Below are 21380 nucleotides of genomic sequence, written 5' to 3'. Positions count from 1 at the left end.
AAATATTTTTTGTTAAATGTTTTCTTAAGTCAAAGTATCGATAATTATTATATTTGATAAATCGTAAGCAGTAGCTTTTATTTTCGTATGTTCTTTAAGATTTTGTTGACTAATGAACTGCTTAAATTCTGCATATATAATAATTTTAGACTATTTCATTTTTAAATAAGTATTAGATAAGAATATATAAACCTTAGAGGCTAGGGACGAAGCAGCTAGTTATATAACAAAGAATTTTTGAAAAATTAACTAAATAAAATAAATATCTGTTCTTAAATAAAAATTTTTTATTGTTATAAATTATACAAGTAGAATATTTAATAATACAAAACTAATTTTCTTATAACATTTTTTTGCCATGAATCTCAGAGTTAAAGAAACTGTAAATAAGCTAAGAAATATATTGGTAAGTTGAAAATCTTTAAATTTTTTTAATTAACAAGGACCTTAAGAGACAAGACACTTAAAGATAGATTTATATAAAGTAGGGTTGGAACGGATACTGGATATCCAGCTGATTTATAATGCCGGATATCCGGCCAGGTATCTAGCCAACGCCGGATATCTAGCAAATTTACGAATATCCGGCAAATTATCGGATATCTGGCAAATTACCGGATATCCAGCATTATAAATCAGCCGGATATCCGGCCAAACCGGATATTCGGCCTAACCCTAACATTAAGGCAAAATTATGATTAACAATGTTATAATTTCTTTAAACGAAGATTATTGAAGGAAAAGTTAAGACACTATATGTTTTTACAACCCAACTAAGATTAATTAAAAGACCCAAACTGTTTAAGAATTTTTAGAGACCAGAGGACCGAGGTGGATTCTTAAAAAAACTTTTTGGCTCACTGCCTCACTAAAATTAAGGAGGCTCGTTAAAGATTTTTGTAAAAATACCCCAAAATCAAATTAAAATCTACAAAAATTAAACAAATTATTATGTTAATAACATGCACTTTTATTTATGATTTTATTTAATTTTTATAGATTTTTATGCGATTTTTCACAAAAATTTTAGCAAGCCTCACTAATTTTAGTGAGGCAGTGAGCCACAATTTTTTTAAGAATCTACCTCAGTATAAAGTTTCATTCATAAACAGCATTAAAAGTAGCTGCATACTATTAAAAATTTTGTTGCTAAACAACTTAATTATCCCAATTATCTGTGTATGTAAGTATTGTTAATATTAATAACATAAACACAGGGACAAATAATAAATATATTTTTACATTATTGTTTAAATAAAAGATTAGCAAATTATAAAAAAAAAGATTATTTCCTTCATTTACCAATTACAAGAAACAAAATTCCCCTATCAGTGGAAAAGGTGGATTGAGGTTTTTCAGTTCAATCATGATTTAATAAAACTCATCAAATTTTTTAAGGTCAAAAAAAGAACACTTGTGTTTATTAAACTTTCTGGGTAAAAAATGTGCTATATCTATTTTACCAAAGGATCTATTATTACTTGGATCTTACACCAGATTTTCATGTTCTTTGATAAAGTTAAACTTGTAGCAGGCTAGAATAACGATCTTCTCCACCCTTCCACCCTCATCTATACCTTTTCCCTCCCTTCATACTGGGAGAAAAACAATAAATGGCAAGTTAAAAAGCATCCTAAATTGACGACAATTTTCCTATGTCATAAGCTATTTTAGATTACCTATTTTTTTATTTGTATTAAATGCACACCACTAGCAACAGTAACGAATATTTAATGGGTAATGCAATTTAGGACATCTCATTAATTTATACATGAAACATTACAATGCTCTTTTTAGACCCTAGGTTTTTCCCTTATTCAAGTTGAAACGTAATAATCTTTTTTTCAGTATTGGAACCGATTAATATTCACTGGATTAGAACCGGTTCGCAGCCATACTGAAAATTCATGTATAGCATCGTATTACATACATTTTTCCACGATATCAAAATAATAATAATAGAATGAATACCAGTTTTGTTAGGCTGGGCTTTTAGCACTTTAAGGCTAATAATACTGTTTTTAATCTTATATATATTTCTATTTTAATATCTGTGGAAAGCTGTCTATAATACCATACGATAAATAACTATTACGCACTTAAAAGCAATAAACAAAGACGATAAAGTTAATCAGTAGCAGAGTTTTATCATATTGTATTTATTAAAGTTAGAGTAATAATTTGACTGTTTGAATTTCAAGTAATATTACGAAAACGAAAGAACTTACATAACAGCAATAATCATTGCAAGGTTCTAGGTTTTTTTTACTAAGGAAAGTGTAAGTATGTTAATCCCATCTTCCCTTCGACAAAAAGGGTTACCATCCCTCATTAAAGAGAAGTTTGGCGGATCCTATCTATTATTTTTGTAGGTTATGTAATAGTTGAAATGGCCCATAGGGTTGTTTCCTCCAGTGTGGCTGATAAAATGTTTTTCCTTTAAAATTCAAAAATAAAAGAGGGAGGGGAAGGGGGGTGTCAAAGGTGAAGAAAATACTAGATTGAGTATTATACTATCAAACTTTTTAGCTAAGACTGCAACCGCTAATTATCAATTTCAGAATCAAACTATATTTTTAAAAATAGGAAATAGGAAAATACATAGATAAAACTTAACTTTTATTAGAAAATAATAATACATAGTTGATAACAATTAAACTAAAACAAAAATAACAAATAGCAATATTACAAAAATTGGAGGATAATATTTTCTTGGATTCAGATTTAGTTAACTGATGAATATTGTTGATAATTAATAAATTGTGGAGAAGCTTCGCTTCCGTCAAGCCATAAATCTGAAAAAAAACATTAGTTATTAATAAAAATAGCTTTTTATTGCATAAATCAAACCTTTAGATAATACAACCTTTGGTGCCTGCTTTAGATTAAGAAATTCACTTTGTACTTAATACTATCGGCTTTGCCCCCTAAAAGCCTCTAGGGACAATTAATGTGGGATATACCTTTCCCTGAAATAGTTAAAAACCTTCCCTGAACCTGTAAGAAGCTTCATTGTAAAGGAGAACCATATCAGTTCAGCAGTGGGCGAGATCCGACGCTACAGATTACAAAAAGTTTGCTACTATATATAATACTAGCGGCTTCGCTCCCAGCCTCTAGGGGCTTTGCCCCAAGAGGTATAATTACATCTTTTATTACCTGGAGATGCCCCCACTCCGCCACATTTTAAAATAATTTTTAAAAAATTGGTGAGGGGATTTGGGGACGGACAGACATAATTCTACTTTGTATTATATAGATAAAGTTGCGCAACTGACATAGCAGCAGTAGAAACAATTTTACATCTTTATCTATGACACTGTCAATTTTTGCCCTAGATTCGATCCCACCACCTTCACCGATGTAAAACTAGGACATATGATGAAAGTTGCCTGCATTATTTGAAAGGTAACTATGTCAGTAAAGTGCATAGAGCATCGGGGATGTTTATTCAATACCGTAAAACAGGCTAAAAGTATTAATTATCTCATCGTATTATTGACAGCTTTTCACGAATTTTAAAATGAAAATTATACAATTAAAACCAGTTGTGTTTGCCCCGAAAGACCGAAGTCCCAGGCTAAAAAATGTTAATTTTTTTATTGTTATTTGAATACTCGTGGACAATTGTTTGTATCTTCGCAACAGTTATTTTGGTAATACCTGCTAAATACTTGTCTATCTTTACTCCTAATCACCTAATATTTACTAACATAAACCCTATTTTATAAAGTAGTAAAATTTTTAGTCTGAAGCGTCAGATTTCAATCTATCGAACGTATTGAGCACTCCTTTTGAGCTTTTAGCCTAATTTATTTTTTATTTTAATCCTTGGGTTTTATGCTATTTTTATACATTATCCCTTAGGTGCTAAAGGCATACCGCATAATCGATAATTCTTCATAAAATTCTTTATTTCCAAGTTTTGAATATTGTTATAGTTATTGGACATCCTTTTTTGGCTGTTTTAAAAAAATACCCTAAAAAAACTGCCTTTCATGTAAAATGCTAGATTTTGATATTCACAATTGTTCTTAGAAAACTAAGATTGTGATAAAATAACAAGAACAGGTATATTCTTTGCTATATTGTATTTTTAAAAGGGAAGATTTTCTATAATTAGGGTCGGTCCGTAGTCCGTCCATAACGGATAGCTTTTTTCGTTAATTTAGACATGTTCGAATTGTCCTATCGATTTCAAACTTTGCATTATGATTCCTGTACTAGTTAGGTAGCAACTCTAAAATCGTTGCCAGAATGTCCGTACGTTCATTTTAAACATGTCGATTTTTAAGAACAATTTTTTGTGTGATATAATCATCCGATTGATCTGATTTTAAGAGGACTGATTCCTATTACAATAAGGTACAATATCATAAGCGAATCTGACACTCTACAAGAGTTAATGTTTGTCTGTCATACCGTTTCAGAGCTTTGCGTTTATGGATGTTGTCATCCTTGTTAAAATAACAAGGATGATGTCATCCATAATTGACACGTACTGGAGTTTAAAATGCAACGAGAATAGACAACTTTTTATTTAATGAAGATATTTAAAAAGAAAAATAATGTTTGACAGAAAGATATGTAAAGTAGTTTCTCTTAAAATAAAGAAAAAGTTAAATAATTGATGAACAATTTTAAATGAAAAACTTATAAAATATTTTAAAAATCACGAAATCTTTCATTATTATGAAATAAAAATACTCTCTAATTCGCTGACTTTTTACTGCAGTGTCGACACTTTTTTCAACCATTGATTTCGATCTACATAAGGGGTAAACTTCTGTATCATCATTGGTGATGCACAATGTACATAAATGTATCATGCATGGTAGTTTTTGGATAAAACAATTTTAAAAATATTATTTCAGAATTACAGAAACATTTCAATATAATATATTTTTTTAAAACTACTTACAAAGCAAATCTTCATTAACAAAAGCAGTGTCAACACTTTTCAACCAATGATTTTGATCTATTTAAGGGGTAATTATCTTCATCATCATTGGTGATGTGCATCAATTTATCGTGCATCGTAGTTTTGGAATAAAACAAGTAAAAAACTATTATTTTATAATTATAGAAACATTTTAATAATATATTTTTTCTTTAAAAAAACTACTTACAAAGCAAATCTTCATTAACAAAAGAAATTGTATAGAGAGAGAAAAAAGATAATAATAAGTTTTATTATCATCAATAAATATGAATAAGCAGAATTGAAAAAAACAAGGATGACAATATTCATGAAAAGTGGGGATAAAACTGTACACAAAAAATTAATCTAAGGCTACAATCATTGAGTACTTTTATGATTTTCAGTAGTAAGTTTTTTTATGCCTATAATATTTCGTCAAAAAATTAACCTAATGAATATCTAATTCTATGAAAGCTTTTCATGGTCCTTGGAATAAGTCTTATTTATAAAGTAAAGTCTTAAGTTAATGGGAATTTTGGAATGTTAATGAATAATACCTTTGAAATTGAAGTGTTGTTGTCCTGAAATGTTCCAATATTTTGGGTTGTAAAACAAATTGATTTTGACATAAGTTGGTTAAACCACAGAATTTAGGGATAGGTAAATCGATATTCTACAATCCATAATAAGCACACATATGTTATGTTGGTAAGTATAGTAAAACAATATTCCTTTATTCAAATTTAAGAAGCAATCAATTGGTTTATTTATTTTATGTTCTTGCATTTTCAAAATTCATTGAAAAACAGGAATTCATTACACTAGTACCCAAACTGTGTAAATACGTTTTCTAATTTGTTAGCTCAAAACATTAGGTACTTGGGATGTGAAATTTTGATTAGTTGGTTCACTAAGTTCAGTATCCAAGCATTTTTTATTTTTTATTTCCAGAAGGCAAAAAAGTTATTTTATGGTCCATTGTCATATTATCTGGTAATATTTTTATATATTCAATTTTTATCAAAAGTCTTTATATATCTTTTATTGTGAAATCCATGTATTCCTTTATATGTATTGACACAAGTGGGTTAAACGTGATATGGTTTTCAATATAAATATTTAGTGACAGGTGCTACCTATCAGGGAGGGAGGGGACATTTTTTTTTTTTACAAAGTCCCCTAAGTTTTATATTAACGTTTTCTTATTCGTTGGCATAAAAACTTTGCGAACTTTAATTTTCATTGGTTAAGAGCTTTGGAATCTATAATACAACTTGTTAGATCAAAACCATTATTTACTATGTTTTGTGTATCAACCATATTAAATGGTCTTTATCTAAATCATTTTCATTAAAAAGTTAAATCATGCGTATTTTTGTTCATATTAAATCAACTTATCCCTTTTTTCCGCTCTATGTACAGTAGATAATGTATATGTATGTAAATTTCAATAAAAGTACGTCCAATAAAATTTCGGTTCACAGTTTTTGGTAAGCTTTGAATTGGCCAATTTACTGTAATTTGGCTATTTGATAGGATAGTTAGGTAAACCCCATACGAAGGCAAATGTCATAAAATTTATAAACTAACTCATATTCAAAAAAAGCTCTATATGCTAAATAAAATAAAATGTACTTTTCCCATAAAAATAAAAGAGAATGATATTGACTAAATAAATTGACGACAATTTTTCATTTTCTCCAATATATCTTAGCAACCATCAACCCCTCAACTCATTTTTTATCCTGATCAAAATATGTGTAGTTTTCTAAACAACTAAAATATTTCAGAAAAAAAGTAATTAATATATTGCCTGTTAGTCCAATAAATCATTAGGTATTTTAAAAATCAGATGAATATGACAATAAATATCACATAAAAAGTTATAATGAAAAAAGTTTTAAAGGCAACATGCCAAGTTTGAAGTCGATAACACAATTCTACCAAAATTAACAATACGAGCTATCCTTTCGGACGGAAGCGTGGATAATTGGACCAGTTATAGAAAAGCCGGGCTTTTAGAAGTAAAAGGTACCCCTCACTCTAAAATTAGTATAATATTTTTTTTTGTGGGTAGATATGGTTGTCATCCTAAGGTAAATACAATCCTGTTGCTACTTTGTATGAACATACTATATAAAGATTGTGGGACAAATTTTATATTTTATAGGGGATTAAATAAATCTACCAATATATACAGACAATACATACATTTTATCATAAAAGAATTTTTTATAAGATAAAGTTTACTCTACTTTTCATATATTTATATTTTATGATACACAGTAGAACGTTGTTTGTTTGTATCTTCTGTCAATTTTTCTGTACGAAAAAAAACTAATGATGCAATGGTTTTAGGCTATTTTATAAAAATAACCGCATTGTTTGGTTGGTTCAAAATGTATTTTTCTGAGATGGTTAGTAGAGACCTTGGACTGGCTTTAGGCTAAATATCCTACACCCTTGCATTGAATTATTATGCCCCTAGAGGCTAACGGCGCAGCTGCTAGTCTATAATTCAAAGTAAAACATTGCTGTCTCTCTGTTTGTTCGAAAGAAGCAAACTCAATTGAAAAATGCCCCCATCACATTGACAGAAAAAAAATTTATTTTCTTTGCTGTGAAACTAAAATCAAATGTTTTTAGGATCCCGTAGAGGCTATAGTTGAAGCAGCCACTGGTATCTAGATATATATAGAATGAATGATTCTTAGAACCAAAATGAATACTCTGAAGGGCTTTCTCAGTTCTGCAAGAAATATGCTAATTTTTTTAGGTTCAGAGATAGTATCTGAAATAAAAAGGTTTTCCTCATATTTTTCACCAATATATGTTTGTTTAAATTAAATCTAAAAATTTCTATCATTGATATTCATTTAAAGAAGAAAAAATTCTCTGAAGGTACTTTTTTATATTAGTAAATTATTTAACAGGATTTTTTAAAAATCCTTATGAATTGTGGAAGCTTCACATTGGTTTAAGGCTATTTTCTGCCATCTCTCTACAATATCAAATGCAGTGCCTTTAGATACATAAAGTCCCTTCGTTAGTTTCTTTTAAAGCAGTTATATATTTTATTCAATGTTTTACAAAGGTCAACGTAACTAAAAAATATCTCCCTTCCTTTGTTACTTTTTCCTCATATACAGAGATATGACATTGGAAGATTTATTATTTTTTACCCAAATATTTGTAGAACATTTGGCGAGCAATATTGGGACTAGTAGATTTTAGTGTAATTTATCTCGTATTATTCCCTCCCTCCCTGACAAATATACAATGTATTCATGTAAATGATATTCTTTACAAGGATATGTTCATATAGATTATTTAGTTTTTGTACAACGGCTTTGTGTACTTTTTCCTCTAAAACTTTGAGTAACTTAAATGAGATTTTAAACATTTTTTATTTATTTCATGACTAATGAAATTAATATTCTGAAATTCGAACATTATTGGTCATTTAAGTGGATTTCTTATTTCACCAGATTATCATATACTCTGATAAAGTGAAACTTGTAGTGGGCTAAAATTACGATACCCCTTATATCCTATTCCTTTAACTCCTATTGGATAAACTTACTCACCAATAAATAACAAGGGAAATAGCAACCTTAATTGACAAATATTTTTCCTCTGCCATAATATCCACGTATATTCTAATTGTTAATTATATGAGCAACAGTACATGGTACATAGTAAACAAATCTTAATTAACTGCCCGTCCTTGTGGTAATATTTACATATTGAAAAACTACACATCACGTTGTTCATTTTTTTATCTTTAGTTCAAAATTGGATATTCTTAGGACAATGATATATTTCTAACTGTCATGAAAGTTCCAGAAAAAAAAATTTTTTTCAGGCAAAATACGTCTGTATATTACTATTTTTTATTAGTGGGTAAATATACAAGGATGACAACAACAAAATCATAGCCATCTTATAAAGGAGCGTCGATCCTATAATTACCTTTTTGTCTGTTTGTCTACCATCTGTAGGTCTTGCACTGTTTGCCTGCCTTCTTATGCTTGATGCCCTCTTGAACCTTAAATAAAAGATTGAATTAAGATTACACTCTTACTAAAACTTTATTTGTTAAGATTGTTGGAAAAGGAACATTAATTAATAAATGACTAATAGACTAACCATCAAAACATGCACATGTATACCCATCATGCAATTATGGACATTTATTTCTAGCTGGGAGCCGTGGAGCCGTCATATTTAGATGGAGCCGTAATTTTCGCTAAAAAACGGCTCCGGGTTAGCAAAATCAAGAGATGTTTTATTAATTATAATTTGGTAACTATGTTTTGTCATATTGTACAAATGCCCCTTTTAAGTTTTTCAAGTCCATTTTTATCCAAAATTGAACTTTTAAAACCTTCAAAAGTCAAAAAAAAGAAGACATGGGGAAAAAAATATGTTGAGCTTTTCTTGATTTCAGGTCGGAGCCGAAGCCGCTATCTTCACAGACGGCTCCGCAAAGCCGGAGCCGCACCAAAATCAAACGGCTCCACAACGCTGATTTTAAGCATATGTTATAAAGAGAAAATTTTTAAATAGGAATTTGTATTTGATCCAAGCTACAAGAGTCACATAAAAAAGAAAACAATGCTCTGTTTACACACTAAAGCTTTTCAAAAGGAAAGATAGTTTATTAAAATACAAAAATGAGCAAAAAGACTATACCTTATCCATGATGCTCTTGTATTTCTCCTGGAAGGGGACGGTGTTGATGATCTTGTGCATCTTGTACCACATCTTACCAGCAGACAACATCTTCTCAGCAACTTCATCAGACTCGCAAGCAAATCTAAAAACACAACATTGTAAAATTTTGATTGTATACATGACTTATCAAATAAGGAATAAAGAAAATTGAAAGGTCTATTATCATGAATAGAAAAATTCACAACAGTTTACCTTTTTTAATTTCTTAAAATTGGTAGTACATGGCTCAAATTCTATTTAAAAACTTTTTTTCTATATCATATTTTTGTAAGAAGAAGAAAATTGGAAAAAGCAATCAATCTAAACAACTACATCAAACAAAAGTAATCAGACAAGGAAAACATAAATAAAAAAACAAATATAAAAAGTGTATATTCCAATATTTACATACGATATGTATTCAATTTAATGTTAGTGGTAGAATATCAAATATCATTTGCTTGTATCTTTCAAACAAATATATGCATTAAAAAGTAGGTTTTTACTTTTAAAATTTAATGTATAATGTATAAATTTATCTATTTAGTAATTAAGTTTTCAATCACTAAAAGAGCCATCAATCCAGTTCTGGCTTAGAACAAGCTGCTTAAATTAAGGAGCACTTAGGCCAAGTAACCCAAAATTGTTATATAAGATGAATCTAAACAAATAATTATCTAAATAATCAATAAAGTTAACAGATACTTATCATAATCATATCTCATATCTTTTTGGTAGAAATAGTTTTATTTTAAAAAGTTACCTGGCCATACAATCCAGCTTTGATTCATCCCCAGCAGTATAGAGGAGGAAGCACATGCCTCCAGTCATCTCATTCTTGTCCATGTTCATCAATGACTCTCCAACTATTATAGAAACAGTTTACAACAATATATGTAATTTAGTCTTTATTTCTTACTTGTACACATTCTTTTTTTTTATAGCTGTTCAATGTAAATGATGAATGAACTACGATAGCTGTATAGTAGCCAATCAGTTCAGCCTTAATAATTCATGATAGGCTAGCTATTGCACTAAAGCTGCGTTTTAATCATAGATGTCCAGTGTGAGGGTAAATGGGTCTTTACCCCCCTTAAACCTTTAAAAATTCTAATTTTACCCCCCTCAAAAAAAAAGTTTAGACGTTTCTAATTTTAACCTTTAAATAATTATCTGTCTAAGAATCTAAAAGTCTTTTAACCATTTATTTTAGAGATGAGATAAAGGGTGTGCAAAAAAAATGCGGACTTTTTAAAAATTGAAATTGCGTGGCTTGTGTAAATAGTAGAAAAATGTTATGCATATTGTTAGAACCGCTAAGAAGTCTATTTTTAGGAAATATAAAAATGATTCCTGTGCTACGCACAGTTTAGGAGCTACGTAGTAAAATGGCCCAACTGACTTAAAACTTGACTTGCGAGTATATTTTAGGACATTTTACCATCTGGCTCCTAGATTATTTGTAGCACAGGAACCGTTCTTATATTTCCAAAAAATACAGTTCATAGCGGTTCTAACGGTGTGCGTAACATTTTTCTACTATTAACAGAAGCTGCGCAATTTGAAATTAAAAAATTTAGGCATCCTTTTTGCAAAATATCTTCTCTAATTTTTAGTTATATTTTAAAATTTACTCGCAAGTCAAGTTTGACATCAGTTGGGACATTTTAACACGTAGTTTCGTAACTATACGTAGCAAAGTAATCTTTCTTTTGGTTCCAAAAAATAGAGTTTATAGCGGTTCTAACGATATGCATAACATTTTTCTACTATTAACACAAGCCGCGCAATTTCAATTTTAAAAAAGTCCGCATTTTTTGCACACCCTTTAGCAACAATACTTAATCAATCATAGGCACCTTTCTATCTTCCTAAATGTCTAGTTAACTGCTTTATAATCCAAGAACCTACTAGTTTAAACTCTAGAACAGGCTGATCAACTAACAGCAGTTTCAGGAATAATTCTACCTTCCTAAATGTCTGGCTAATTTTCTATTTGTTTTTGAACTTATGTACGAGTTTCAACCCTAGCACTTAAAGGTAAGTTATTAGTAACAATTTAGGTACTAAGCTTACCTTTCTCTCTTTCTAAATGTACAACTAACTGTCTATCTATCCAAAGACTTACCAGTTTCAGCCCTAGCACTTGCAGATGAGGTGGCAGCAGCACTTGAGCTGCCCAGGGCTCCTGTCATCAAACCAATCACAATGATGGCAACCTAGAAATTAATGGATAAACATAATGAGAAAATATAAAATATTAGCCGTCTAAAAGTTGAATTGAAAAAAAATAGTATCCTTATTATAAAGTAACAGGAAGTCTTTTTGTTTGTCTTTTTTTCTTTCTGTCTGTAACGAAGGATCTCGATAACCACTGAACCAGTATGGTTCTCCTTTACAGGGTAGCTTCTCATAATTTCTGGGAAGGTTCATAACTATTATGGGGAGGGTACCACGTCCACCATCCTCCCAAAAGAAATCTTCCCAATAAATAAATTACCTACCCCATTTTTTAAAACTAAAATAAAAATAGGGTGTATCCTTTATTACTGTATATGGGAACTTGTAACATAAAAGACAGAGATTTAATTATAGATGTTATACCTTGAGAGCCAAGAGAACCAGGAGGTTGGTGAGGTTGAGAGAGATTACTTCACTGCTAGTTGTAGCTCTAGAGGCAACCTGAAAAAAAAATAAGTTTTAATATTAGTCTGTCATTTAGTTTGTTTGTCGGTAAGTTTTGTAAATGTTATTATTTGTAACTAAAAGAATTTCTTTTAGTTTGCTTGTCTGAAGAAATATAATGACACACGTTTCTCAATAATCTACCTCCATATTTTTATTTTTAGTATGGAACCAGTACTTCAGCCATACTGAAAAATCATGTATAGCATTTATTAGAGACAATTTTCCACGAATAATAAAATAAAAGTCATGAATGTAATACCAGTTGTAATCTTATAATTTTTCATTTTAGTATTCACGGAAAGTCGTCTATAATACTTTGCAATAAATAACTACTATGAACCTTTTGGTTGCAAAAATAGGTTAATAGAAGAATATCTGATTTGTTCATGCATATTCTCTTTTTCAAAGAATTTTATAAAATGCTAATAAGTAAAGAAGATTGGTACAGTAAAGTCTGTACTGATAAATCGGCGTTATCCTCATTAAAATTTTCATACCTCAACCCCCCCCCTCCCCAAATAGAACTATGACTATTTTTGGTTAGGTTAGGTTTAAGGCTAGGGGGCCGAGCGCCCGCAGCTAGGCAAGCTAGGGGGTCGAGCATTGCGGCTAGGCAGGTAAGGGTGCCGAGCACCACGGCCAGCGTTTATAGTTCGCCGGGAAAAAATATTTCCAAGAGGATAATACCGATAAATCAAATAGAAATCATTAGTATAGAGCAATGGTGTAAGGTTTAATAAATATGTAAATAATATATATTTTTGTTTAATTAAACACAATATGAATCTGACACTTTTTATACATACTAGCGGCTTCGCCCCTAGCTTCTAGGGGCTTCGCCCTATATAGTTTTGGGATTTCAACCCTCCTTAATAGAAATATTCAAAAAATTATTCTTTGTTTAATTACTCTGTGGTAAAATTAAACCCAGGTTGTGTGCTTTATGCACAAAAATTTTAATTTGTACAAATTAAACCCAGGTTGTTTGCCGTATACACAAAAATTTCAATTCGTAAAAATTAGACCTAGGTTGTTCGCATACACAAAAATAAAAATTAAAAAAAAAATTTTTGATTTTTTTTTCGGGGGGGGGGGCTTCATGGGGGCTTCGCCCCATGTTGCGGTGGGGTTCCCCCACCCCAATTACTGGTTTTTGTTTAAAAAATTTAAAAAAAAAAATTTTGGAAGTGTGGATTTTTTTATTTTTTGGGGGGTTAGGGTGTCCCACCCCCCAAGAAAATAGCTTAAAACCACCAGAGGACCAGTAGGTATATTCCCAGAAGGGTAGAGCCCAATTTGATCAGCAGTTACTAAGATTTAAAAAAAATGTAAAACTAAAAATTTTGGGGGTTGGATTTTTTTATTTTTGGGGGGGGTTGGGGGTGTCCCACCCCCCAAGAAAATAGTCTAAAACCACCACAGGACCAGTAGGTATATTCCCTGAAAAGTAGAATCCGATCGGTTCAGTGGTTACCGAGATCTTAAGGGACAGACAGACAGACGGACAGACAGACGGACAGACAGACGGACAGACGGTCAGACGGACAGACGGACAGACGGACAGACATCAAGCTACTTTGTATTATAGATATTTCCATTGCATAATATTATTATCATTTTCAATATAACAAGGACAAGTATGATTACATAAGTAATAAAAGAATAAAACAATTTTGTCTAAGAAGTATGTTTTCCAAAAATGCTTTTAACTTTAATACTAGTTTAATTTGAAAAAAAGCTAAACTAAATAAAATATATTGCTTTAAATAGTCTTATTTTATTAAAATTTAGTTTTAGCCTCGTTTACTAAAGATTCCTTTATAATCATTTGGTGGTTAAATGCTGGTGTTGAAAAGCTTAATTGTATAGAATATATGCTATGCAAATCAAAATATTGATATAAAAAACATAATTTATATGTTTTAAGACATACAACAGTTGTATAACCAAATTGGTTTAATTAACTTCGCAAGAATAAATTAGATGAACTCCAAATGAATTTCCTATTCTAGCCCTAGTTTCCTAAAGTGTACAGCAGATAACCCAATTATTGCAGACCCTTTTATCAGCTACTCCGGAAATTTGTGAAAACAAAGCGATTTATACATTATACATTCAAAATTTTAATGTTTAGAATTTTAATCTTTTTTTGGAAGTTTGAAGCTTTTTTAGCTAATAGCAAATTTCGAGATAGGACGCGGACGCTAGGTACACTTTCGGAAACTAAATTGGAGTTCATCATAAATTAGGTACTTGCAGGGGAGTAGGACTAGGACAATGGCCAAATAATTAATCTTTCTCGTATTCATTCGAATCCGGCCTGGTTTTTATCTTATAATTGTACATTTTATATCCGCGGAAAGCTAAATAATCATTCTCACATTAATAAAGCAAAGGTCTGGCAAATATACAAAGAATTATGGATTTTAGACTATTTTAATCGCATTATCGTCTTCCTCCCCATGTTTATTACTTACAGTGTCGTTTCTGTGTTCTTAAGTAGCATATGCATTAATTTTATGTGGGATGTGTTTGAAAAGCTTAATTTTAGGTAAATTGATGTATTACTGAAGACTTATTATTGAAGGTGTAGCTTCCATGGCATAATAGCCAAAAACCTGTCCTTGACAATAATAAAAAGATTAATTTCAAATCAACTAAAATGTATACACTAAAGCATGAATAGAGGTGACATTAGCCATTTGAAAATCTCCCTCCTAGCCTCAAGGGCATGGACCCAGTCCCTATTTTGTATTGGGTCTTTAAAATCAACTAATAGAGTCGGAAATACAAACACACAGTTTTAACAAAAGAACAAAAAAAGCAATTTGCTTGGGTCTCTATCACTTGGGGCAGGTAGTTGTTTGGATTATACACTTATAATATTACATTTATTGTTCAAACCAAACATTTAATAATTCATATTCAAAATTTGCCAATTCCTTTATTTCAGACATTTTGTTTATTAATTATTATCATGTTACATAACTTAAGATGTTACATTTAATATAAACCTTTAATTATCTCTAAGTATAGAAAACAATTTGCTAGCAGACGAAAAAAGTAATTGGAAAAGTTAAGCCGGTAGTTATCTGTGTATATACTTCTATAATATAGATCTGTTGTTTTCCTTTACAATGTAGCTTCTCGTTCTCATAAGTCCTGTGAAGGTTTTTAACCTTTTGGGGGGAGAGTATCACCACCCTCTCAAAAGAAATTACATCTAGAGGCGTAGCCGCTAGTATTTAATAATTCAGTAAATAGTCAATAAAGGCTCTACAGTATCTACAGAGTTATATAGAGTTATAATCAGCACAGTATAGCTGTACAATTTTATAATCTAAATAGTATTTCTTTATTATACCAATTTAATATTCTTTTTCAATTGAAATAATACTGGATACTGCAATAATGTATCTAGGAACAAAATAAATGATCATCTGACCTTCATATTATCATTCTTTAAATCTCCTTATGAACTGACAGACAATATTTACAATTGTAAAGTATCTTTGCTACTTTAGAGAAGACAAAGGCACAAGCAAGCATTAAATAGTAATTACCATTTTTGCAAAAAAAAAAGTATTGCATATGATACATACAATATACATAGAAAAGGAGCAATGTTTCCATAGTATTTGTTTATATTCTCCAAAGAATAGGTTAATGTTTATAACTTACAACTGAACAGAAATAGGTCAAATAATGTAAGTAAATGAATATTTGTATAAATTACGCGACAAGCGTGGCTGACAACGGTTTTACAATTTATGGACTGACTAACCTCATTATAGAATAGCTTGGATAATGTTTAATGTAACGTATATTCAACCAGTACATATGTTTTGTAATTTCATACTAAAATCAAGGTTTCGACAGCCGCAACATTTACTTAAATTCACAGCTGTATCAAACTGGGTATAACTTTTATGTAACAAGTCTAGTTTTTACTAAGCTTTAGAAAAGACGCAAGAACAAAAATTATCCGCTACTGATTTTTTTGGTTATTGCAGCATCCAAATCTAAAAAATTATGAACGGCCAAGCAACTCTTACCAACCCGCATCCAAGGCAAGATATTATATAATGGCAGGCTGGCTGCCGAGTAAAATTACATCTATTCAAAATATATAGATACATATATTTATCAACAAGAGTAGCTCTGCACATCCATCAATATATTTGTCATTCTATGTTCGTCTCTCTTTCTAATCCTATCTGTCTCTCTTTCTCTGCCTCCCCCCCTCTCTCACTATCTCTCTCTCTCTCTCTCTCTCTCTCCATATTCATTTATTTTAATTTTAGTGCCGCGCTCCTTATGAACATGCCTGGCCTTGTTTCACTATTTTGTTTCTTCATTTATAAAACTATTTACCTCCATAGCTGTTGCCAGAAAGGGTGGCTGTTCAACGGCCAAGCCGGCAACTCCCTCCATAAGGCCAGCAGCTAAAACACAGCCTAAAAAAAGTTTTCTTCAAATATGACAATAATTCATATAAACTATAACCTTTATATAATACTAGCGCCTGCGCAATTGTCTTCTAAAAATATGGCATACATCTATCCCAAATTTTATAATTAAAATAGCCAAAAACACAATTTTTATCTTTAGGGAGATATAAACAGACTGACAAAAAAAACTTATTATTTAAAAAAAATAGGATTACCAGATAAACAGCTTGTAGTGCTTGTAAAAAATTAAGTTATACAGTACAAATGACCACTGACCAGTATACATTTCAATTGACCAATAGTAAAATGTATACTGGCCTATCATTGGTCATTCGTATTGTATGACGCCATTTTTATTAGGCACTATAAACTGCTTCACTAAGTTATGTATGTCAAGTCCTTTTACTTAACGTATATTTGACACGCGTATACAATACACACACATATTTTTTATAGAGTAGCTTCGATATTGAAATAACTACACTAAATTATAGAATATTGATATTATTAGATTGATGTCATTTAGCTAGGTTAACCTCCGGGTTTTTACCACAAAGTCAGTGATATGACAATTGAGATAAATAAATGTTTCTGTATAAGTTGTCAGGGGAAGGAAGTTCTGTTCCTAATTTTTTTTAGGGGTAGGGAATGCATGATTATTACATTTTGCTTTGTCACTCATATGGTTTATACTGCCCCGAAAATCGTGCAAAATCTACATGCCCAGGACCCACAAAAATAAAGGCAGACAAACAGACTTTAGTATGAATGTATGCGTGTTTGCTCAGTAAGATCTCGAAAACTGGTATTTTTGGGGGTTTTTTTGGCAGTAAGGGGTAAGAGTTTTTACCCTAGTGAAAAAGCTAAAATGGGGTGTTTAAACATTAAAATTACTTGATAAACATGTTTCTTTATTATTGACTAGCGGCTGCGCCCCTAGCATCTAGGGACTCTGTAATTTAAAGGGAAGAACAGAAAAATAGCCTTAAACCATCCCAATACTTAGATTTAAAAAAAAATAAAACTGTCTAAAACCATCACGGGACCTATATGAAGCTTTTCTGAAATGGAGGACTCAATCGGTTCAGTAGCTATCGAAATCTTAAGATACAGACAAAAATACCTTATTACTTTATATATTAGGATTGTTGTTATCCTAGTTAAAAAAGTAACGTTGTGTTGTCTAAATTAAATAAATCACTCTAGATTTAATGACTGTCTATCCATCTAAATACCTTTTAAACAATACATTTATATCTGTCTAAGTATCGATCTATCTATCTTTCAACTTTCTATCTCTCTATTTAATTCTAGCGGCTACGCCCCTAGAAGCCTCTAAACGTTCTTTTAAATAATACGATACCAATCTATGTTGCTTCCAAGTTTTTACGATACCTAGCTATGTTTCGTAGAAGTCTCTATACGTAACAAAAATTTGACTTTTTTGTTATTTCGCTTGGGAGGGTGGTGGTACTCTCCCCCAAAATAGTTATAGACCTTCCCGGGACCTATGAGAAGCTATCCTGTTAAGGAGAATCCGATCGGTTCAGCGGTTAGCGAGATCCTTCGGTACAGACAAACAGGCACATAAACAAACACACATCCTGTTACTTTATTATAAGGATTTATCCATCTCGTAACTATCTAGTACTTATATGTGTATCTATCTAACTCTCCATCTATCAACCTACATATATACCTATCTATGTACCTTTGTAACCAGTGAACCCTTACGGAGCGTAACAATTATTATTTGAACTTGACAAATCACATCCGCAAACCCCCGGGAGTCAGGGATGAGACATTGAAGATAAATAATATACGTTCCCAAAATCTTTTGTAGTTTGGGGGAAAGAAGGGTTGTAAATCAATTGCAAACCCCTTTACTGACAAATTCAAAATACAGACATAAAATTGAAATCGATAGAAGGAAGGGGTAGCTAAAATGATCTTGAACGTAACTTTCAAAGTGTCTCAAAAAGCAGCCATGTGACGTCATAAAAATGAGGGAGATGAGAGGAGAAGTGGCAAAGAAAACCCCTGATGGATAATCCCTCATCTTTATGACGGCGCATGGCTGATTTTTTAGACACTTTTTAAAGTTACAATTTAAATATATTTTGATGTAATTCCCTTTATTATTAGTCCACTATTACATAATTCTAATAAAATAAAATTGCCTAATATCTATCTTTGCATACACTAGTTGCAATATTTTTCCTACAACGTTTGGACACCATTAAAATGACATTTGTGACCATATTGGCGATGCATTTCTATTTCTATTGTTTGTACTTGTGGCAGCGCGTCTAGATTCTAGGTGGATGACAACCAACTTTGACCCCCCCCCCGGGCCCCCCCCCCCCACACACACACAATTTTAAATTAAAGCATAAAGTAGGTTTCCCCTGAAAAAGAGCTGAAAACCTGCAAATTAACTATACAATACTATATGTTTAGTGGTTACTTAGATCTTATTGTACAACCCAAAAAAATAATTTCTAAATAGTTATTAAAAGCCTTTCTTTAAACTAAAACAGAGGAAAGTTTCTGGCCTTTAAAATAAAAATAAAACTGTACATACTATTTTGCAGAGTTGATACTCAAGATCGGAGGAATCTTCACCCAAAATCTTATGATTATAGTATATGCTGAAATCTATAAGATTATCAAAATCACAAAATTTTGATTAGATATTTATAAACTTTAAAAATTACCAAAAACAATCGGTTTACTAAACATTTTGGAGGTATAACTAAAACTGCCATAAGAACCACAAAGTCATAAGTACGCGATTTACGTCAATTTCCTATTATCCTCCCCCTCCCCCCCACCCCTTTTCATTTAATTTTTCAGCATCCTGTGTCCGCTTGCGTCATTTTGCCCCTCTTCCCTCCCCCTTTAAGCCATGGTGCATGGATTACGCATTTCTTCCTCTTTTTCACCCTTTGTAAAATAGACTTTATCCTAATAGACTGATCATAAGTATAAATTGGAGTTAAATTAAATAAAATTTTAATTTTGCTTTGATAGATACTAATATTTAAAACTATTGTTGTGCTGCCGAAACACTAAATTTGAAATAAATCGCTTTGTATATTACTTGTACACTGTGTTCCAGAAATCCCGAAAAATGACAAAAAATCATAGAGAGTGTATATTTGAACATTTTAATGTAATTTTATTTAAAAAGCAATAAGTATACATATATCTTTTAAAATAATTGTGAAAAATACTTATAATAGGGGTTTTACACAAAGGGCGTCAAGGGGGGTGTAAAGATAGTCTAATAAGCACATTTCAGAAGCTGTAACTTCCTTTGTTTTTGAGCTACATTGACGGAAATTATATCAAAAGATATTGCACAACCCAATAATCAATGTTAGGTAACCCTTAACAGTCGGGGGGGAGGGGACCCCCCCCCCCCCTTACAGGTATTTTCTATCTCATTTTCTGTGTGTGAAAGATATAGAGCTTTAACTGAGTGACTTGTTTAAAATGGGCACGACACATACCTGAAAGTTGAATATCTCCATCCTGGCGGGCACAGGATGCCGGGATACCTGGCAGAATCATACAGGTAAAGAGCAAAAATATTTTAGCATTTCATCTTACCAAATACTAAAATATCCTATAATACTACATCCCAATATGAAATCTAGTTGTTCAAGTAAATTTCCGGTTCCAGGTATTATCCTGGAGGTCCTGCAGGTCTCAAGAAATCTTTAATTAGCTCCTGTTACCTCAATTTTTGACTTAGAGACTTCAAATTTTAAACTTAAGCTAATCTAACAACATTGCACGACCAACTAAAATTTAATGAAAATCTGCAGCCTTTTTACCGCAGACTGCTGCCCCTGAAATTTATATTTTGAGATTTCTAATACAAAGTTTACATACAGATCAGTCAATTTCTTACTCATTTTCTGTGCTTTTTTTTTTAGCAGGGAGGGATGGAACAATGGGCTGTTTATTTTTCTAGTCCACAATGTTTTATAATAGTGTTTTCTCATTTGTAGGCATAACAACTTTTAGACTTTATTAATTTGATTGGTTGGTTTATTAGTTGAGTGTCCAAACATTTCAACAACTAATTGTAATTTATAGAAGGGGCAATTTTGTGTATTAGCATTGGGGATATACATTAATTTATCGGCAATTGTCTTATCCCTTTAGATCATAGATATGTAAGACTTTAATTTTTATTTTCATTTTACTTTAAAGGAAACAGTTTCTATCTTAATCAACATAAATTTTACTCTTCTTTGTTAATAAGTATGAAAGAACCTTTTGTGAAAGGTTGCTCAATAAAAGGGTAAAGGGAGTATATAATGTCAAAAATATAAAATCAGAATATTTTTTCTTGATCAAGCAAAACACATACAAAATTTTTAGACTTCTAGCTTTAATGGGATCCAAGATTAATATATATCGAGCAACCCCCCCCCCCCCTCCCCCCCTAATAAAAAGGTATAGTTCAGATAAGAGCTTAAACATTATTGGATAATCATTTATTTGATTTTAAAACTTTTTTTTACTTTAAGTTTAATTGAATAGGTGTTTAAGTAATAAGAAATATATATTACTTTTATGACTTAAAAATT

The 21380-nt window shown here is 31.1% G+C and overlaps 1 protein-coding gene across 1 annotated transcript; it reads right to left on the bottom strand.

Moving 5' to 3' along the window:
* Positions 1 to 2606: 2606 nt before the first annotated feature.
* On the bottom strand, positions 2607 to 19579 carry LOC145323855 (uncharacterized). Its single transcript, XM_080166437.1, has 8 exons — positions 19494 to 19579; positions 16700 to 16782; positions 12242 to 12319; positions 11766 to 11856; positions 10401 to 10503; positions 9617 to 9740; positions 8894 to 8969; positions 2607 to 2795 (listed from the first exon to the last, which is right to left on the bottom strand). Exons 1-7 carry the CDS (start codon positions 19516 to 19518, stop codon positions 8910 to 8912), a joined length of 564 nt encoding a protein of 187 aa, XP_080022563.1. The 5' UTR covers positions 19519 to 19579; the 3' UTR covers positions 2607 to 2795; positions 8894 to 8909.
* Between the last annotated feature and the right edge of the window lie 1801 nt (positions 19580 to 21380).

This window comes from Acartia tonsa, chromosome 7 (assembly GCF_053477335.1).
Source record: "Acartia tonsa isolate MP-2025a chromosome 7, ASM5347733v1, whole genome shotgun sequence".
In the NCBI taxonomy this organism is placed as follows: Eukaryota; Metazoa; Arthropoda; class Copepoda; order Calanoida; family Acartiidae; genus Acartia; species Acartia tonsa.
The sequence above is the reverse complement of the archived record's forward strand: the minus strand, read 5'-3'. Positions and strand labels throughout refer to the sequence as shown.